The sequence below is a fragment of the Oncorhynchus kisutch genome, linkage group LG10 (assembly GCF_002021735.2).
Source record: "Oncorhynchus kisutch isolate 150728-3 linkage group LG10, Okis_V2, whole genome shotgun sequence".
Classification (NCBI taxonomy): domain Eukaryota; kingdom Metazoa; phylum Chordata; class Actinopteri; order Salmoniformes; family Salmonidae; genus Oncorhynchus; species Oncorhynchus kisutch.
In genome coordinates, this window is record NC_034183.2 from 13,523,971 (window position 1) to 13,545,813 (window position 21,843).

Sequence of the window (21,843 nt, forward strand, 5' to 3'; positions counted from 1 at the left end):
AAATATAAAATATATTTAGTTTTAGCAATTGTTTGGTTACTATTTGATTCCATATCTGTTGTTTCATAATTCTGATGTCTTCACTATTATTCTACAATGTATACTTTTTAAAATGTATGAATGATTAGGTATGTCCAAACGTTTTACTGGTTGTGTGTGTGTGTGTGTGTGTGTGTGTGTGTGTGTGTGTGTGTGTATGGGGGATTCAAAATGATCCAGACAGTTACATTGATAGAAGCCACAATCTACTTGCAGTATTAAAGATTATCCACCCTCTAAAAAAATATATATAAATATTCTTGAGGCCCTTGATAAATGGCAGAGGCTGTTAGCATGTTTACACGTTACTAATGTAGCCTAACTATTGGCCAATGATAATTGACACCTGGGAGCTTATCCACTCTCAATATTCAGGTCTTGCTTGGGAGTGTTCAGTTCAGGAGAGCATTATTTCATGTAGTTTATGTCTAATTTGGTCCTCAATATCACTCAATTGGTCATCCACTACAGAACACTGGAATGTACTAACCTACAAACCCATAGTAGCCAGTATTTCTCCCTCATTCTCCAGCGTTATTCAGCCATTTAAACCTCTCCATTAATCATTTGTTTGGCTGAACTTGAATTAGCCTCTTTACTTAACGAGTGCCTTGTGGTTTGAAGGAGCCAGGCAGGGCTGGGGGTTGGCGACTGAGGAACGGGTGAGGCAGCTGTCTCTCCACCGCAGGACCTAGGCCAGAGCGTCTGCCATCTCACTGGGTACAGGCTGGCACCAAGCTCCAGGGCTGTGGGTGGTATTTACAGCTGGTGCGCCTCTACCCCTCCTCAACCCCACTGTGTCGCTGCCGCTGTTCTGAGGGTAAGATGCACACGGAGAGAGCCAGGAGCCAGACTATCCTCTTTTAGTTTTACATGGAGCTGGGAGAGAATGACAGACTGTTCTAGAGAGAGTTGTGACTGAGGGATTATAGATGAAATGGAGATGTTCTTGGTTAAGTCGGAACGTTTTTTCAAAAGTAAACAATTGACAGTTCTAAGTACAATGAGCCTCCCAGCAGGCTCACACGTTGTGCCTGTGGCTCCTCCCCCCTAGTCGAAATTGGAAGGAAAATCTTTCATTCTGACTGACTAAATGGTTAACTGACTGGCTGCCTCCAAGGCTGGCCACACAATGTAGCACTGTGGGAGTCGGAGGCACCAGTCAAATCCCCCCAAAGCAAACAAGTACTCACACTGACAGGTAACAACCTAGCACCTGCTGGGAATGCATCTAAAACACCTCTCCTGTGTCCCTCGCTAAGGCTTTTGTGATATGCCAGCAGCATACCACCCTGCTTCCTACTGTTGGCTTGCCTCTGAAGCTAAGCAGGATTCGTCCTGGTTGGTCCCTTGATAGGGGAGACCAGATGTTGCCTGAAGGGGTGTTGAGGGCCAGTAGGAGGCACTCTTTCCTCTGGTCTAAAATAAAAAATATCCAAATGCCCCAGGGCAGTGATGTCCTGACTCTCTTTAGTCATTAAATATCACATTGCACTTGTTAACCCTGGCTAAATTCCCAATCTGGCCTTCATACCATCATGGTATGAAGGCCCTCCAAGGTGGCATAGCAGTTCAGACGTCTTTTGTCCTCGTCTTGTCGTGTCCTGTATATATATATATTTACAACTTTTTCACATACATTTTATTTTTATTTTCCATCAACTCATCTTCAAAACACTCTCCTGCAACCCGCCTCACCAATGTATATTTATAAAAAAGTATTATTTACCTCAGATCTGTAATCCTCCAAGAAGCTAGCCAGAAACTCCAAGAAGCTAGCCTGAAACTAGCCAGAAGCTAATCCAGAAGCTAGTTCAGAAGCTAGTTAGCTCCTTTACTGGCAAATCGTTAATATTCAGCTAACCACGGTTTGTGGTCATCAGCTATCCTTTAGCTCGAAAATCTATCGCCAGTTCTGTACGGCGCAGCGCGGCTCGGAACGGAACATACCGGACCAATTTTTCTCTCCATGTCCCTGGACATTCATACCCGGATCTCACAGCTAGCTAGCTGCTATCCGTGTGACCATCGGAGCTAGCAAGCTCCGTCAATCACTCCTGAGTTCCATCAATCACACCTGGGCTGCAGTCACCTATCCGGACCCGTTTTACTGCCTTCGCGGAGCCCCACCGGGCCTTCACAACTGGACTGCCGACGTTATCTACCCGAAGGAGTTATTCGGCCGGCTCCTCCGTCGCGACGTTACCTGAACGCCCATCTGCGGCCTGCTAACCGTTAGCTGTCTTACCGGCTGCTATCTGAATAGACAATCGGACAATTTTTTTATTATTATTTTTTTTAAATTATTTTTTAAATTATTATTATTATATTTTCTTCTTGGGCCTCTATAACTATATCTATTGTTTTTATTTTTGTTGTTGTTGTGTGATTTGGATTAATCCCCTCTACCACACGGAACCCCACTAATCTACTGACGGAACGTAAGGGGTGGCTAACAGACCTCCATCCTATGCTAGCTTGCTACCGATGCCCTGGCTAGCTGTCTAAATCACCAACCAACCTCTCCACTCACCGGACCCTTTTGATCACTCGACTAAGCATGCCTATCCTTAATGTCAATATGTCTTGTCCATTTCTGTTCTGGTTAGTGTTTATTGGCTTATTTCACTGTAGAGCCTCTAGTCCTGCTCACTATACCTTATCCAACCTATTAGTTCCACCACCCACACATGCAATGACATCTCCTGGTTTCAACGATGTTTCTAGAGACAATATCTCTCTCTTCATCACTCAATACCTAGGTTTACCTCCACTGTATTCACATCCTGCCATACATTTGTCTGTACATTATACCTTGATGCTATTTTATCGCCCCCAGAAACCTCCTTTTACTCTATGTTCCAGACGTTCTAGACGACCAATTCTCATAGCTTTTAGCCGTACCCTTATTCTACTCCTCCTATGTTCCTCTGGCGATGTAGAGGTGAATCCAGGCCCTGCAGTGCCTAGCTCCACTCCTATTCCCCAGGCGCTCTCTTTTGACGACTTCTGTAACCGTAATAGCCTTGGTTTCATGCATGTTAACATTAGAAGCCTCCTCCCTAAGTTTGTTCTATTCACTGCTTTAGCACACTCTGCCAACCCGGATGTTCTAGCTGTGTCTGAATCCTGGCTTAGGAAGACCACCAAAAATTCTGAAGTTTTAATTCCAAACTACAACATTTTCAGACAAGATAGAACTGCCAAAGGGGGCGGTGTTGCAATCTACTGCAAAGATAGCCTGCAGAGTTCTGTCCTACTATCCAGGTCTGTACCCAAACAATTTGAACTTCTACTTTTAAAAATCCACCTCTCTAAAAACAAGTCTCTCACCGTTGCCGCCTGCTATAGACCACCCTCTGCCCCCAGCTGTGCTCTGGACACCATATGTGAACTGATTGCCCCCCATCTATCTTCAGAGTTCGTGCTGCTAGGCGACCTAAACTGGAACATGCTTAACACCCCAGCCATCCTACAATCTAAACTTGATGCCCTCAATCTCACACAAATAATCAATGAACCTACCAGGTACCTCCCCAAAACCTTAAACACGGGCACCCTCATAGATATCATCCTAACCAACTTCCCCTCTAAATACACCTCTGCTGTCTTCAACCAAGATCTCAGCGATCACTGCCTCATTGCCTGCATCCGTAATGGGTCAGCGGTCAAACGACCTCCACTCATCACTGTAAAACGCTCCCTGAAACACTTCTGCGAGCAGGCCTTTCTAATCGACCTGGCCGGGGTATCCTGGAAGGATATTGATCTCATCCCGTCAGTAGAGGATGCCTGGATATTTTTTAAAAATGCCTTCCTAACCATCTTAAATAAACATGCCCCATTCAAGAAATTTAGAACCAGGAACAGATATAGCCCTTGGTTCTCCCCAGACCTGACTGCCCTTAACCAACACAAAAACATCCTATGGCGTTCTGCATTAGCATCGAACAGCCCCCGTGATATGCAGCTGTTCAGGGAAGCTAGAAATCATTATACACAGGCAGTTAGAAAAGCCAAGGCTAGCTTTTTCAAGCAGAAATTTGCTTCCTGCAACACTAACTCAAAAAAGTTCTGGGACACTGTAAAGTCCATGGAGAATAAGAACACCTCCTCCCAGCTGCCCACTGCACTGAAGATAGGAAACACTGTCACCACTGATAAATCCACCATAATTGAGAATTTCAATAAGCATTTTTCTACGGCTGGCCATGCTTTCCACCTGGCTACTCCTACCCCGGACAACAGCACTGCACCCCCAACAGCAACTCGCCCAAGCCTTCCCCATTTCTCCTTCTCCCAAATCCATTCAGCTGATGTTCTGAAAGAGCTGCAAAATCTGGACCCCTACAAATCAGCCGGGCTAGACAATCTGGACCCTTTCTTTCTAAAATTATCTGCCGAAATTGTTGCCACCCCTATTACTAGCCTGTTCAACCTCTCTTTCGTGTCGTCTGAGATTCCCAAAGATTGGAAAGCAGCTGCGGTCATCCCCCTCTTCAAAGGGGGGGACACTCTTGACCCAAACTGCTACAGACCTATATCTATCCTACCGTGCCTTTCTAAGGTCTTCGAAAGCCAAGTCAACAAACAGATTACCGACCATTTCGAATCTCACCATACCTTCTCTGCTATGCAATCTGGTTTCAGAGCTGGTCATGGGTGCACCTCAGCCACGCTCAAGGTCCTAAACGATATCTTAACCGCCATCGATAAGAAACATTACTGTGCAGCCGTATTCATTGATCTGGCCAAGGCTTTCGACTCTGTCAATCACCATATCCTCATCGGCAGACTCGACAGCCTTGGTTTCTCAAATGATTGCCTCGCCTGGTTCACCAACTACTTCTCTGATAGAGTTCAGTGTGTCAAGTCGGAGGGTCTGCTGTCCGGACCTCTGGCAGTCTCTATGGGGGTGCCACAGGGTTCAATTCTTGGACCGACTCTCTTCTCTGTATACATCAATGAGGTCGCTCTTGCTGCTGGTGAGTCCCTGATCCACCTCTACGCAGACGACACCATTCTGTATACTTCCGGCCCTTCTTTGGACACTGTGTTAACAACCCTCCAGGCAAGCTTTAATGCCATACAACTCTCCTTCCGTGGCCTCCAATTGCTCTTAAATACAAGTAAAACTAAATGCATGCTCTTCAACCGATCGCTACCTGCACCTACCCGCCTGTCCAACATCACTACTCTGGACGGCTCTGACTTAGAATACGTGGACAACTACAAATACTTAGGTGTCTGGTTAGACTGTAAACTCTCCTTCCAGACCCATATCAAACATCTCCAATCCAAAGTTAAATCTAGAATTGGCTTCCTATTTCGCAACAAAGCATCCTTCACTCATGCGGCCAAACATACCCTTGTAAAACTGACCATCCTACCAATCCTCGACTTTGGCGATGTCATTTACAAAATAGCCTCCAATACCCTACTCAACAAATTGGATGCAGTCTATCACAGTGCAATCCGTTTTATCACCAAAGCCCCATATACTACCCACCATTGCGACCTGTACGCTCTCGTTGGCTGGCCCTCGCTTCATACTCGTCGCCAAACCCACTGGCTCCATGTCATCTACAAGACCCTGCTAGGTAAAGTCCCCCCTTATCTCAGCTCGCTGGTCACCATAGCATCTCCCACCTGTAGCACACGCTCCAGCAGGTATATCTCTCTAGTCACCCCCAAGACCAATTCTTTCTTTGGCCGCCTCTCCTTCCAGTTCTCTGCTGCCAATGACTGGAACGAACTACAAAAATCTCTGAAACTGGAAACACTTATCTCCCTCACTAGCTTTAAGCACCAACTGTCAGAGCAGCTCACAGATTACTGCACCTGTACATAGCCCACCTAAAATTTAGCCCAAACAACTACCTCTTTCCCAACTGTATTTAATTTTTATTTATTTATTTATTTTGCTCCTTTGCACCCCATTATTTTTTTATTTCTACTTTGCACATTCTTCCATTGCAAAACTACCATTCCAGTATTTTACTTGCTATATTGTATTTACTTTGCCATCATGGCCTTTTTTTGCCTTTACCTCCCTTCTCACCTCATTTGCTCACATTGTATATAGACTTGTTTATACTGCATTATTGACTGTATGTTTGTTTTTACTCCATGTGTAACTCTGTGTCGTTTTATCTGTCGAACTGCTTTGCTTTATCTTGGCCAGGTCGCAATTGTAAATGAGAACTTGTTCTCAACTTGCCTACCTGGTTAAATAAAGGTAAAATAAATAAATAAATAAAAATGGCTGCCTAATTATCCCCAGCTTCCAATTGGCTCATTTATCTATCCTGTAACTGTTCCCCATATCATTGCTGTAAATGAGAATGTGTTCTCAGTCAACTGCCTGGGGGAAATAAACATACACCTTTTTGCTTGTTGATGAGTCAGTTGTATTTTGAAGTTTAGTCATTTCATTGTTGGCCAATTTTTTTTTTTTTTACAGATGTCTGTTATTTCTGTGACAATAGGCTACATAGTGTATAGCTAGCCCAGCGGTTAAGAGTGTTGGGCCAGTAACCGAGAGGTTGTTTGTTCACCTAGTCGGCTCAGGGATTCGAACCATCTGTCTATGTGCGCTTGAGCAAGGCGCTTAACCCTAATTGCTCCTGTAAGTAGCTCTGGATAAGAGCATCTGCTAATTGACTAAAATGTAAATGTATGTTTTTCATCAGGTATTCTTGAAGTAATGCCTGTCCTTGTGGTCAAGGACGGGCCCGGTCCCGGCACCCAGGTTCCCCCTCAACTCCAGAGGATCCCCATTCCACTCCTCAGCCCTACCTCAGACTGCACTGGCAAGACTGTGAAGGTGTGTCTCGGTCAGGTCAAACCCTTCCGCCACGCTTCGTTTCTTATATCTCGATAAATCCACCTCTTCTCCCTTTCTTGCGTTCTTGATCCTGTCCTCCACTGCCTGCTTTTCTTTTTCACTCTCCTTTCTCTGTCTATTTATCCATGTTCCAGTTTATTTATTTACCTTCTTTCAAGTACATTATTGGCAGATGATTGTAAAGCAGACAAAGCAATTAACAACAAATTCCCCCCCATCCTCCATTTTCCGTCTAAGGGAGTTATGTGCTAATTGGCTTGTGGACTTGACCGATTTGACACGCATCGATTTTACATGTTTTACCATTCATCTAAAGTTGTATTTTTCTGCTATTCTGCCAGGGGAGAGTAGTTCACAAAGGGCCATTGGTATCCATGGGAGAAGACAACTATGTCCTGAAGACTGTGATTCAAGGTATTGTATATGAGAAAACATTAGGCCCAGAAGGATGTAGGCCTATACAATGAAGGAGTGACTGCCCAATCATGCATTGGTGTAATTTCCTTGGAGGGCATGTAGCTGGCTGTGTTAGATCTCAGCTGGCTCGATTGTCTCACTCCCACTGTAAGCCGTTCAGCTGGAATGGATCTCAATAGGATTGTTGAAAAAGGCCATTTCTTCTTTGTTGTGTCGTCCATGCTACATTTATCCCTCTGCATTATGATTAGCATTCATACAGCAGCACTGCTTATTCAGAGAGGGTTATCTCGCTTGTTAATACAGTACTTCAAACCCATTTGAAATATGCCTTGTTTCCTTGTCTTGTGTAATAATTGTATTACCACAGCAAATGTCAGTCGTGACAGAATGATCAGTGCTATTTTTTGATAATGTTTTTCACTTTGTGTTCTTCTGCTGACATTTACACAACCCAGAGCGGTTGGAATTATAGGGAAGTGCTAATTGTCTTAGTAGTGTACAGAGCATTTCAGAGATGCTGATTGCATTGTCCCTTTTAGAGCAACTTTTTCACTCAGGCCCCCCTTCCAGCACTGGGGAACATCCCTCTCCCCTCGCATGCCACGTCTATTTCTATGGGCACTGTTCATGACACAAACTGTTCACACCCCTCTTGATGGTGGAGAGAATATGTTGCCGGTTTAAAGCTTATTTCCTGCAATTCTATACATTTTGCCATGTCCAATGTGTGTTCATTTGATGTTTGAGTAACCCAAACATTACTACAAAATCTATGGGCTGAAAAACATTAGCTGACATGGGCAAGTTGAGTTATAGTTCTCTAAGATATGCAATGACTGACAGGAAAACGGATTACCCTCTATCCAATTTTGAACTTGCACCTTGAGCGGAGTTGGGTGACATTTAATTGAACTGTAGCCCTAATAATAGAATACCCTTAAAGCCGTACAGGCTCAGGTATTTTCTGAATATGTCTTGCATCTGTCAAATTTGCTGCGTGTGTAAACTATCTTCTGCTTAAGAGTTGTCTCTGCCTCCGTCAGAAGTAGACTCCCAACAGAACATGTCCCCGGAACACTCATCCATCAATATCATCCTGTTTGGTGCGCTGGCGAAGGACTACTCCGAATCCGTCAGTCAAGGGGTAGGTCTCTGACCATTCCCTATAGGATCTCAAACACAGTTTAATAATGGCCCTGATTTGTACTTACTGAGGAAGTGGGCACAAAAATCTTCATTGGAATGTAATGGACGTTAATGGTGTAGGTGGCTGTGTTATCTGACAGAATATAACGCTGAATTTTGTAATATTGTAACTGCATGCTTATCCTCAGTTCCATATTGTAGCTGCATACTTGTCCTCAGTTCCATATTGTAGCTGCATACTTGTCCTCAGTTCCATATTGTAGCTGCATACTTGTCCTCAGTTCCATATTGTAGCTGCGTGCTTATCCTCAGTTCCATATTGTAGCTGCATACTTGTCCTCAGTTCCATATTGTAGCTGCATACTTGTCCTCAGTTCCATATTGTAGCTGCATGCTTGTCCTCAGTTCCATATTGTAGCTGCATACTTGTCCTCAGTTCCATATTGTAGCTGCATACTTGTCCTCAGTTCCATATTGTAGCTGCGTGCTTATCCTCAGTTCCATATTGTAGCTGCGTTCTTATCCTCAGTTCCATATTGTAGCTGCGTGCTTATCCTCAGTTCCATATTGTAGCTGCGTGCTTATCCTCAGTTCCATATTGTAGCTGCGTGCTTATCCTCAGTTCCATATTGTAGCTGCGTGCTTATCCTCAGTTCCATATTGTAGCTGCGTGCTTATCCTCAGTTCCATATTGTAGCTGCGTGCTTATCCTCAGTTCCATATTGTAGCTGCGTGCTTATCCTCAGTTCCATATTGTAGCTGCGTGCTTATCCTCAGTTCCATATTGTAGCTGCGTGCTTATCCTCAGTTCCATATTGTAGCTGCGTGCTTATCCTCAGTTCCATATTGTAGCTGCGTGCTTATCCTCAGTACCATATTGTAGCTGCGTGCTTATCCTCAGTTCCATATTGCTTTGAGGAGTGGTATAATCTTCAAAAGAGATGATTGGAGCGTTAGCTGCTGATCAGAGCTCTAGTCATTGAGCAAAATTGCAACACTCCCAATGAGAGAGAGCATCTTCCTTGTGGAGCGAGTTCTTACGCAATTATCATCTACATTGAAGTAGATTAAGTCAACAGTTTGATCTTAGGGATACTATTCAGAGTCTGAGGATCAGACAGACTCTTAAGTGCGAAGACATAGGGATGTTAGTCATCTTGGTTGTTTATGTCCTCTAGTCTGTTATAGTGTTGACGTCCTACATGCTCTCTCTGTAGCAGTGTTGACATGCTCTGTAATGGTGGTGACTGATCAGCAAATCTTTTTATTAACCTTGATAATATGACACTCAAACCCAATGATAGGATTCAGGCATCCATGTCATTTAAGACCAATGCACAGACAAAGTTGAATAAGCTGAGCGTTGAACCAGTGTTAGACATGGCTGACCTATTGTCTCAGAACATCCCTGAGAGGAGAAGAATCATCACATTCTGAGCAGACATAGCGGGAAAAGGGATTGGCTATCGTGGCTGTAGAGTAGTTTGTCAATGGTTTGTTTAATCCACTGTAACATGATTACTTTGTATATCTCCCTTCCCTTTGTCTGCTGTATGAGTTATGTCAGAGAACACTGTTAAACCATTTGGAGGACAGTCGCACACTGCTCCCCAAGCAAAATACAACTGGCTAATCTCTATTTTGAGTGTAGCGTATTACTCACAAGCCTGTATTTCTTACCACAACATCTGCTATATTAAACGGTCTGTGCTATCCTTGGGACTTCCCTACCCCATTCAATTTTAAATGGTTGGTTAGGGTAAGAGTTAGGTTAGGGACATCCCAAGTATCCCAGATAGGTTTAATAAAGGTCAATGCTATTTTACATCGTTTATTTTTTTTTATATATATATATTTGGGGGTGGGGGGGCAGTGTTATCTCGCCTCTCACCACACCACATAACTCTCTCTGTTGCATGCGTTTGTTCACCCAGGACATGCTGCTGGTGACTGGCTTCTCTGTGGGCAATTCTCCCACAGCTCAAAAGGACAAGCTCCATGCCTGTAACCTGCAGCTAGCTGGAGATGATGCCTGGATGTATGTGAGTACATGTTTAGGGAGGGGTTCCTACGTTGGTTGTTAATTATAGAGAGGGTTTAATAAAATGTGACCCTTTAGTTTTCTGAAATGTTTTTCTCTGTGTCCTAGGTGTGGCCATCTACTGTAAGCCCGAGAGAATCTGTACCCCGCAAAAGAACCTCTCCAGCCAGCACTGAGGTCAGTCTGTGAACTCATTAGCTCAAAGACCTTGGTTTTATGGAGGCTGTCAGATGCCGTATTGTGCCTGTCTGAAAAATCTCATGTCATCAGATGTTCATCCCAATGTGAACCTGCGTGTGTAATGTTTTGCAGGATCTTTATGGTACTGAATACATATAAAATAGCTGGCCTTTGGCCCTTCCACATCACTCTTACTGATCCCAAAACAACTTTACTCTGTTCAATCGATCAATTTAGACACTGATTATATCCAGTCTCTACAACTGACTGTTGTTCTCTCTGAAGTAATTTACAAATAGACATTCTCTCTTTACTTATTAAATTGTTGTCTGATCCTGAATGGTAATGCAGTAGTGTTTGTCTTCAGGTCACTAAGGCAGTGAAGGTGGTTAAGTACACCTACGTCCCACTGAGCGACCTGAAGCCTGGGGTAGTGGTGAATGTCTACGCTGTGGTCACCTTCTTCAAGCAGCCATTCCGGACCAAGGGGACAGGTAGGTCAACCTGCCCTGCAAATGCACTAACATGGTATAGACAAATATGGTGATATTCCACCAGCCCCATGTTGAGCTCAGTTCAAGGTGTTGGCTCTGTGCTAAGATACTCTACAGGCAGAAATGGACACACTTCCTACTCAGCAAAGCACTTTGAAGTCCATATTCAACCAACAGGCTGGTTGCTATGACTACTGGACCCCCTGACTTGCTGCTGCGAGATAATAAGGGGTTTGTTGGTGTGTTTAGGTGGTGTCATCCAGGGTAGGTTGGGTGGTGGTTACTGTACTGTGATCTCATTAAACAAGCATTTGTAGAGGCGTAGGGTTTTCGAGGTGGAGGCTGTCAATGGGAAAAAGAGGACCTCTTCCCGCACCCTCTCTCTAAGCACCTAACATCACAGGGTACATATGAGTCCTTGCGGTGTTGCTTAGCCCTTCGACTCGTGACCTTTGACTTGGAAGTGATGCGACTGCCTTTTTAACTGGTCTGCCCTTGCCGGGAGTCAGGCAGTGTGGCGAGGTTTGTTCACACAGAGGAAGAAAAAAACCTTGCTGTAGAAAGCGCAGAAGGGCACGCAGAGTGGTTGTCCGAGGTAAGGGAACCTCGCTCTTTTGCTGTTATACGAACATACTCTGTCCTATCCTGTCCTCAGCACCTATTCTCTGACTCCTATCTTGTTCTCCTCTCTTCCTCTTCTCCTCTTTTCTTCTCCTTCTCTCCCCCTCTCATATCCACCTAATATTCTTCATCTCTAGCTTCTCCAACTCTTTTATCACCAATGGTTTTATTATGGTTGTCCAATAATCTCCAGAACAGAACAACCCGATACTCAACATTTACAGTGTCTGCTCTTTATTGCTACTATTCCAAACCAATTACTTTTTGTACAATACAAACGCATTGTAAAAATTACAAGGTAAATTACAGCACCCTGTATTAAACCACAGTCACTGAGTCCTCGTGCGGTTAATCTCTGCCTTAACACACCCTAAGCATTGATCGAGCATTAGATCTTGTCATGCAAGCTGACATAAAGTGGTGAAAAATCAATCCTCATCCCACTCAACCAAACCTGTAGATATCTGACTTGATTTTGATGTACTGTACAATGTGCTGGGCCATCTCGTCCAATTGAATCAGTGGCCCAGAATGGAGAAGGTGGTTCTTTATTGTGTCTGGAGGGAAAACTCTGCATGTAAGATCCATTTTGAATGCAAGTGCCTGTGATGCAAATGGCAAAAAAAACAATTATAAACAGGGTGGTTCGAGCCCTGAATGCTGACTGGCTGACAGCCGTGGTATACAGTGGCTTGCGAAAGTATTCACCCCCCCCCCCCATTTGGCATTTTTCCTATTTTGTGTCCTTACAACATGGAATTAAAATAGATTTTTGGGGGGATTGTATCATTTGATTTAAACAACAGACTTACCACTTTAAAGATGCAAAATATGTTTTATTGTGAAACAAACATGAAATAAGACAAAAAAACTGAACTTGAGCATGCATAGCTATTCACCCCCCCGCCCAAAAGACAGTACTTTGTAGAGCCACCGTTTGAAGCAATTACAGCTGCAAGTCTCTTGGGGTATGTCTCTATAAACTTGGCACATCTATCCACTGGGATTTTTGCCCATTCTTCAAGGCAAAACTGCTACAACTCCTTCAAGTGGGATGAGTTCCGCTGGTGTACAGCAATCTTTAAGTCATACCACAGATTCTCCGTTGGATTGAGGTCTGAGCTTTGACTAGGCCATTCCAAGACATTTAAAAGTTTCCCCTTAAACCACTCGAGTGTTGCTTTAGTAGTATGCTTAGGGTCATTGTCCTGCTGGAAGGTGAACCTCCATCCCAGTCTCAATCTCTTGAAGACTCAAACAGGTTTCCCTCAAGAATTTCCCCTGTATTTAGCGCAATCCATCATTCCTTCAATGCTGACCAGTTTCCCAGTCCCTGCCAATGGACAAACACCCCCACAGCATGATGCTGCCACCACCATGTTTCACTGTTCTCCGGGGGTGATAAGAGGTGTTGGGTTTGCGCCAGACATAGTATTTTCCTTGATGGCCAAAAAGCAACATTTTAGTCTAATCTGACCAGAGTACCTTCTTCCATATGTTTGGGGAGTCTCCCACATGCCTTTTGGCGAACACCAAATGGGTTTGCTTATTTTTTCCTTTAAGCAATGGCTTTTTTTCTGGCCACTCTTCCGTAAAGCCCAGCTCTGTGGAGTGTACGGCGTAAAGTGGTCCTATGGACAGATACTCCGATATCTGCTGTGGAGCTTTTCAGCTCCTTCAGGGTTATCTTTGTTCTCTTTGTTGCCTCTCTGATTAATGCCCTCCTTGCCTGGTCCGTGAGTTTTGGTGGGCGGCCCTCTCTTGGCAGGTTTGTTGTGGTGCCATATTCTTTCCATTTTTAAATAATGGATTTATTGGTGCTCCGTGTGATGTTCAAAGTTTCTGATATTTTTTTATAACCCAACCCTGATCTGAACTTCTCCACAACTTTGTCCCTGACCTGTTTGGAGAGCTCCTTGGTCTTCATAGTGCAGCTTGCTTGGTGGTGCCCCTTGCTTAGTGGTGTTGCAGACTCTCAGAACAGGGCCTTTCAGCACAGGTGTATATATACTGAGATCATGTGACAGATCATATGACACTTATATTAGACACAGGTGGACCTTTTTTAAAACAAATTATGTGACTTCTGAAGGCAATTGCTTGCACCAGATCTTATTTAGGGACTTCATAGCAAAGGGGGTGATACATATTCACACACCACTTCTGATTTTTTATTTTTTGAAACAAGTCATTTTTTTTCAGTTCACTTCACCAATTTGGACTATTTTGTGTATGTGCATTACATGAAATAAAAATAAAAATCCATTTAAATGACAGGTTGTAATGAAACAAAATAGGAAAAACGCCAAGGGGTGAATACTTTTGCAAGGCACTGTACCACAAGTATGACAAACATGTATTTTTACTGCTCTAATTAAATTGGTAACCAGTTTATAATAGCAATAAGGCACCTTGGGGGTTTGTGGTATATGGTCAATATACCATGGCTAAGGGCTCCGTGTTGCGTCGTGCTTAAGAACAGCCCTTACCATAAGAACAGCCCTTATTGGCCATATACCACACCCCCTCGGGCCTTATAGCTTAAGTATAGTTAACTGATCTTAAGGTGGTAAAATGGGGCCTGAGCAAAGCATGTGTTAATGCTTTGAAAAGCTGTAATCTGTGTGTGATCCAACTTGTAACATTTACCATTTTAATGTGGAAGTACCTTACAAAATTATTATTCTTGTGTGGTCAGGGCTTTGCTCTGCTTATTTTCACAAGGCGTTTACATGGCAAGCACAACAGACTTGATATGCTTCGAGGAGCACAACGTTTACGAGCCAAGCCATTTATGCCTTGTTTTTGACCTGAGGGGACAGTCGGTTAGTAGTAATCTCTGAACCCCTCTTGTCTCGGGAAGTACCGTAATGAAAGAAAGAGCTCAATATTGAATGACAGTAATATGTCCATGCCTTTCCAATTCACATTTTCTTGTGCGTCTCACAAAGCCTGCAAACAGTGTACCTTGGGGTCCTTTTTGTTTGTGGGAGCCTCATACAAAGAGTTCCCCCTTGAGCCAAACTGGATTGAGTAATGAATGAATAAATAAATTATAAACAGCAGTGTTAGTCGTACAGCATTAACTGACCATGTATTGTCATGCTACTGAATCCTAGTGGCAGCAGAAGGGAGATATTAAGAGAATCCATCAGTTGAGACACTGGTGGGGTGGCAGATGGATGAGCCCCTTACCTAGCCTGGTTGACGCCACGCACTTGACTACACAGCGAAGAGAACACAGAGTTAGGTGTTAGCCAGATGACCCCTTACCACCCCTCAGCCTAGGAATCTAATGTTATTATATACCGTTTATTAGGTACACCCATCTAGTACCGGGTCGGACCCCCCTTTGCCGCCAGAAAAGCCTGAATTCTTTGGGGCATGGATTCTACAAGTCAGACATGTTCCAGATGGATATTGGTCCATGCTGACGCGATGGCATCACGCAGTTGCTGCAGATTGGACAGCGATGCACCACCGCCACCAGCCTGTACTGTTGACACCAGGCATGATGGACTCATACTGCTTACGCCAAATCCTGACTGCCATCAGTATGACGCAAGAGGAACCGTGATTCGTCAGACAGGTGATGTTTTTACACTCCTCAATTGTCCAGTGTTGGTGATCGGGTGCCCACTGGAGCCGCTTCTTGTTTTTTGCTGATAGGATTGGAACCCTCTGGTAGTCTGCTACAGTAGCCCATCCATGACAAGGACCAACGAGATGTGCTTTCCGAGATGCCGTTCCGAACACCACTGTTGTACTGCTGTTATTTGTCAGTTTGTGGCCCGCCTGTTAGCTTGCACGATTCTTAACATTCTCCTTCGACCTCTCATCAACGAGCTGTTTCAGCCCACAGGACTGCCGCTGACTGGATGTTTTTTGTTTGTCGTACCATTCTCGTTAAACCCTAGACACTGTCGTGTGTGAAAAGCCCAGAAGGGTGGCCGTTTCTGAGATACTGGATCCGGCGCGCCTGGCACCAACGATCATACCACGCTCAAAGTCGCTTAGGTCACTCGTTTGACCTATTCTAACGTTCAATCTAACTAACTGAATGCCTCGATTCCTGTCTGCCTACTTTATATATCAAGTCACGGCCACGTGACTCACTGTCTGTAGGAGCGATCCATTTTCGTGAACTGGGGAGTGTACCTAATAAAACCATCCGGTGAGTGTATTTCTTACATTGTGTACTGTTGTGTGCTGCTTTGCAGTAAACCGCATTCCAGTTCTACAATCAAATTGTCTTTGTGGGTGGACCTCTATTGCAGCATTCAATGGCCCTTGTACCCACAGACTAATTTAAATGAGCCAAATCACTTCCAATTGAGCAGTGTGTCTCAGTGTTCTAATCCTCGAGTACCCCCAAAAGTACACATTGTTGTAGACTCAAGTAAACACACATGATTCAAGTAGTCAAGGGTTTGATGACTAGTTTAATCAGGTGTGCTTGTCTGGGCTCTAAAATACATGTGTGCCGTTGAGGGTATTCAAGGACCAGAGTTGAGAAACACTGCATTAGAAGGGCTTTTGTTGGGAGCATAAGAAGGTTGAGAACCTTGCCTTTTGAAAGCTGCGGTCAAAGTATGTTTAAAGCAAGCAATCATTTTGGGCTGTCTCAAATCACATTGCAATGAGATGTGCATACTAGGACCCGTCTCAGTATTCAGTAGACCATAGGCCATATCTGGAATCTGATCTGACAGTGGTCCCGATTTCTATCCCCCATAGATTACTGCTCCACACTGAAGATTACAGACCAATCAAATAAAAAAGTGGGCTGTACCATCTTTTGTGACAAGCTCGAGGAACACCCTAAAATCTTCAAAATGGGAGACATCATACGCCTACACAGAGTCAAGGTAAATGTGTGATCAGCAGGTAGCCTATCAGTTAGGAGCTTTGGGCCAGCAACCGGAAGGTCGCTGGATCGACTCCCTGAGCTGACTAGGTGAACAATTTGTCAATGTACCCTTGAACAAGGCACTTAACCCTAATTGCTCCTGTAAGTTGCTCTGGATAAGACCGTCTGCTAAATGACTAAAATGTAAATGAGTGATGCTGAGAATCAGATTTTTCACTTTTTAAAATGCCAAACAAGAACCAATGATTGCAAAGTTAAACAAACCATAAGGACAACTTTTTTGTTGTTGTACTTTTACCCCTTTTTTGTGATATCCAATTGGCAGTTAGTCTTGTCCCATCATTGCAACTCCCCTACAGACTCGGGAGAGGCAAAGGTTGAGAGCCATGCGTCATCTGAAACATGACCCTGCCAAGCCGCACTGCTTGCTTAATCCGGAAGATATCCACACCAATGTGTCGGGAGAAAACACCAGCCCATCTGGCGACTAGAGTCAGCTTGCAGGCGCCCGGCCCGCCACAAGGAGTTGCTAGAGCATGATGGGACCAGGAAATCCCGGCCGGGCAAACCCTCCCCTAACCCAGAAGATGCTGGGCCAATTGTGCGCCGCCTCATGGGTCTCTCGGTCACGGCCAGCTGTTACACAGCCTGGGATCGAACCTGTAGTGACGACTCAAGCACTGCGATGCAGTGCCTTACACCACGCGCGTAGATTGATTTTGTCCCCCCACACCAAACGAGATCACGACATGCAGGTTGAAATATCAAAACAAACTCTGAACCAATTATATTATTTTGGGGACAGGTCGAAAAGCATTAAACATTCATGGCAATTTAGCTAGCTAGCTTGCAGTTGATTGCTAATTTGTCCTATTTAGCTAGATTGGTGTTGCTAGCAAATTTGCCCTGGGATATAAACGTTGAGTTGTTATTTTACCTGATGCACAAGGTCCTCTACTCCAACAATTAATCCACACATAAAACGGTCAACCGAATCGTTTCTAGTCATTTCTCCTTTTTTGGACTTTATATGGCGATTGGCATCTAACTTTTTCTAATAAGGTGTATCACCACAACTGACTGACCGACCGACCTCAGTTCATCTTTCAATCACCCACGTGGGTATAACCAATGAGGAGATGGCACGTGGGTACATGCTTTGATAAACCAATGAGGAGATGGGAGAGGCAGGACTTGCAAGGCGTTCAGTGTCACAAATAGAACTGACTTTTATTCTATTTTAGAGCATGGCAACGCAGACGCTTGTTGGTGCACGCGAGCAAGCAGTGTGGGTATGTGTAAATTGTGTGGTCTGAATGTTAGACCCCTGCGCCACTCGGGAGGCCACAAGGACAACTTTAACTGAACAGTTTACAAAAACACATTTACTTGAAGAGCAGTGCAGATGCAACGTTTTGTAACAGAATAACAGTTGGTGCCGTCATTCTGTTACCAAACTTTGCATCTGTAAAATTTTCTGTGGAAATTATGAAAGGTCATCCTTGTCCGTAGAGTTGGATGGTTTGTTTAACTTTGCAATCATTGGTTTTTGTTTGACATTATTTTAAAGTGAGAAATCTTAGTCTCAGCATCACTCTTACTGTGGACTTGCCCAAGATTGATTCTGACCTTATTGTAATTTGAAATGAACTGATATTTAGAATGTGAGCCTTGCTGAAATGTTTGAGATTATCCAGTCACAAAGCTCAAATCTCTTTCTCTCTCAGACCCAGCTTTTTAATGGAGCCATTAGCCTTTTGACCAGCCATGGTTTCTCTGTGGTCACCTTTGATGGAATGGTAGGCAGTCCCGTGGTCCCTCGTACCTCCAGCGAGTCCTTCAAATTTGGGGAGGAAGACTGCCAGGTCGTGGAGGCCCTGCGCACATGGGCAGCCAACCAGTCTCTGGTTCCTGCCCAGCCCTGTGTACCCCTGTCGGCAGTACAGCCCAAGACTTACTTTGACCTGACCTGCCAACTGCTGGCTAAAGCCCCTGTGGACAGCAGCTGCACCCTGTTGAAGGTAAGAACCATGAAGAACCTTTTTCAACTTCTTTAGCGACTGTATTGAATCCGGTATCTAGGAAACTCTGGAAATCCAGTGGAAAATGTGATATTTTGGTTGTCGGATTGCTACCTTGGTGTACAGTGAATAAAAGGTTTGACATTTAGCAAAAGCATAATGATGAGAAAAACGTTTTCTGATTTAGGCTAGTGTATGTCTTTGCGCATCCCTCTTATCAGTTTGTGGCAAAGGCGGGGAAGACGTTTTCTTTTTTTCTTTTCTACTTATATCTGCGAGCACTTCATCTCCCTGCTTATACAGTTTGAAATATATATGAGGACGTAAAAAGACATGGGCTTAGTGCAATGATGCAGTTGTGAGTGTTGACACTTTATACCAAAGAACATACTCATTATGAGGTAGGAACCGTGTCAACCCTCAGGGAATTTGTCCTCATTGGGATGCCACTCCACTCAGTTTAATAATAGTCATGTATGTTTACATAAGATCCTTATTGTGGGTAATGACGCAGTGATAAACCACAGAACTGGAGGCTCATGACCCTCCTCTGTTGGGATGGCAACATGACATTAGATTACTAGTGCCTGGGGGGCCATTCCCTCCTTTTTATTTGTTCTCACTTTGTAGCGCATTCTTTCCATTCTTGAATTTTTTACACGTAGACATTTTATATGGCAGTAGACAACTTGAGTCGTTGACTTGTTTTGTTCTGTTGTCTTCCTCTTCGGTTTTTGGCTCTCCGTCTTGTTCACTCTTTCTCTCTCCCTCTGTGTAAGTTAAAAATGATCAACCTTTTTCTTTCTCCAGGTTTGGGACGGATCAAAGTGCCCTCACCCCCTGCTGGATGTATTTGTGGAGCCCAACACTCTTGAAGGAAGTCCCACGTTGTCCAAGGACATGGCAAACCTCACAGCCAACGTCTTGGTCTACGACAACCATGTAGAGGTCGCCCGGCAGTTTAAGGTGAGAGGTCACAGACTGTTGCTCAGCAATGTGGGACGGAAAACCACATCAGGTACTTTGTGCTCATCGTCAAGCCAATGGTTTGTCTTTGAAACACAGAGATCGGGAGGGAAGGTAAAAATAATAATAAAGCATTAGTGCCCTGTCACTACATCAACACCTGAAGGTTTTGCCACGGGCTGTTTCTGCTGCGTCGTGCCCTAATTCATTCTCTTTCATTCTCTCTCTCTCTTTCATTCTCTCTCTCTCTCTCTCTCTCTCTCTCTCTCTCTCTCTCTCTCTCTCTTTCATTCTCTCTCTCTCTCTCTCTCTCTCTCTCTCTCTCTCTCTCTCTCTCTTTCATTCTCTCTCTCTCTCTCTCTTTCATTCTCTCTCTCTCTCATTCTCTCTCTCTCTCTCTCTCTTTCATTCTCTCTCTCTCTCTCTCTTTCATTCTCTCTCTCTCTCATTCTCTCTCTCTCTCTCTCTCATTCTCTCTCTCTCATTCTCTCTCTCTCATTCTCTCTCTCTCATTCTCTCTCTCTCTCTCTCATTCTCTCTCTCTCTCTCTCATTCTCTCTCTCTCTTTCATTCTCTCTCTCTCTCTCTCTTTCATTCTCTCTCTCTCTCTCTCTCTCTCTCTCTCTCTCTCTCTCTCTCTCTCTCTCATTCTCTTTCATTCTCTCTCTCTCTCTCATTCTCTTTCATTCTCTCTCTCTCTCTCTCTCTCTCTCTCTCTCTCTCTCTCTCTTTCATTCTCTCTCTCTCTCTCTCTCTCTCATTCTCTTTCATTCTCTCTCTCTCTCTCATTCTCTTTCATTCTCTCATTCTCTCTCTCTCTCTCTCTCTCTCTCTCTCTCTCTCTCTCTCTCTCATTCTCTCTCTCTCATTCTCTCTCTCTCTCTCTCTCTCATTCTCTTTCATTCTCTCTCTCTCTCTCTCTCTCTCTCTCTCTCTCTCTCTCTCTCTCTCTCTCTCTCTCTCTCTCTCTCTCTCTCTCTCTCTCTCTCTCTCTCTCTCTCTCTCTCTCTCGTCTTCTAATAGTTCACTGTGTTCTCCTTCAAAACACAAACTCTTGAGTTCTTTGCTTTTTGCAGCGCCTCAGGCAAATCTGTTTTACTTTCTTCCCCCTCATTTCCCCTGCTGACAATAATAACGATGAATATTTAAAATGCTACAATATGCATTGCTTTCCCACACGTTCCATTTCTTACTCTCTCCTTCTCCACCCTTCCTGAATGTATAATTCCATCTTTCTGCTTGACAGAAGAAGCAAAGCTTTGATCCTCTGCCTTAGCGATCATCCTTATCAGTGGAGATAGGTGCTATTAGCATATGGTTGCGTGATTGCATAATTTGTTAATTCACTCCGACCAGATTCCTCTTGTCACCAGGGTGGCCTGTCCACACCCACTCAACATCTCATCTGTAGGACTCATTTGGGGTCATCTGTAGGACTCATCGGGGTCATCTCCATCAACAACCCCTAGCATAGACCAATGTATTGAGTAATATGTTGTGTTATGTGTAGTCAAACCTCTCTTGATTAAGAAGAAGCAGTATTTTATTAAGGATGATAAGACAAAACCTTTCTGTCACAAAGGAAAACAAAACTCTGCTTTTACCAAACTGTGCAAACTACCCATTTTGCCAAACTCCGTAGAATACAGGTCGACCTACATTATGTATGTACAGTATCACAAGCTTAAAAGTCAATGATAACTCCCATCTAACATGAATTTGTATCATGGAGTTTGACATACATTTGATTTTGGACCACTCATGACTTCTGTCCACTGGCCTAACTGTCCTTCATCATGGATAAACATTACTGTGTGACAGCAGAGAGATGACCTATGCTACACACACAAGAATTTAGCTGCACCTGCTAAACTCTGTATGCAACCAATAAACGTTCATTTGATACACACATGCACAAACAAATCCTATGTGGATACATGACTAAAAGTTCCACAATTTTGAGAATTTCAGTGTTTTGTTTGTAACTGGGAGAAAAAAAGGTCAAAACAAAATGTTATCCTCCTTTTTTTTTTATACTGTAAGACTATTGATTTTGTCTTCACACATTCTCCAGTTATTTCAGACTTCCTCTGATTAGGTGAAATACAGTACTTAATATCATAGCCTCTTAAACGAAAGAGGATTTATTTGACAGGAGTCATTTAATGCTTATCAATCAATTCACCCTCCTAAATAAA

General features: G+C 43.9%; 1 protein-coding gene across 9 annotated transcripts in view; it reads left to right on the top strand.

Moving 5' to 3' along the window:
• The window catches only part of pot1 (protection of telomeres 1 homolog), a 50,062-nt gene that overhangs the window by 14,313 nt on the left and 13,906 nt on the right, over positions 1-21,843 (top strand). For 4 of the 9 annotated variants that reach the window (XM_020492326.2, XM_020492331.2, XM_020492327.2 and 1 more), the window contains exons 2-11: positions 664-859; positions 6,732-6,865; positions 7,228-7,300; positions 8,350-8,450; positions 10,387-10,494; positions 10,602-10,670; positions 11,041-11,167; positions 16,526-16,656; positions 18,386-18,679; positions 19,490-19,645. In XM_020492326.2, coding sequence (XP_020347915.1) covers positions 6,746-6,865; positions 7,228-7,300; positions 8,350-8,450; positions 10,387-10,494; positions 10,602-10,670; positions 11,041-11,167; positions 16,526-16,656; positions 18,386-18,679; positions 19,490-19,645 — 1,179 coding nt within the window. In that variant the 5' untranslated portion in view covers positions 664-859; positions 6,732-6,745. Of the gene's footprint in view, positions 1-663; positions 860-6,731; positions 6,866-7,227; positions 7,301-8,349; positions 8,451-10,386; positions 10,495-10,601; positions 10,671-11,040; positions 11,168-16,525; positions 16,657-18,385; positions 18,680-19,489; positions 19,646-21,843 lie in introns of those variants that run through there. The other 5 variants (XM_020492329.2, XM_031833150.1, XM_020492330.2 and 2 more) reach the window with 4 other exon arrangements.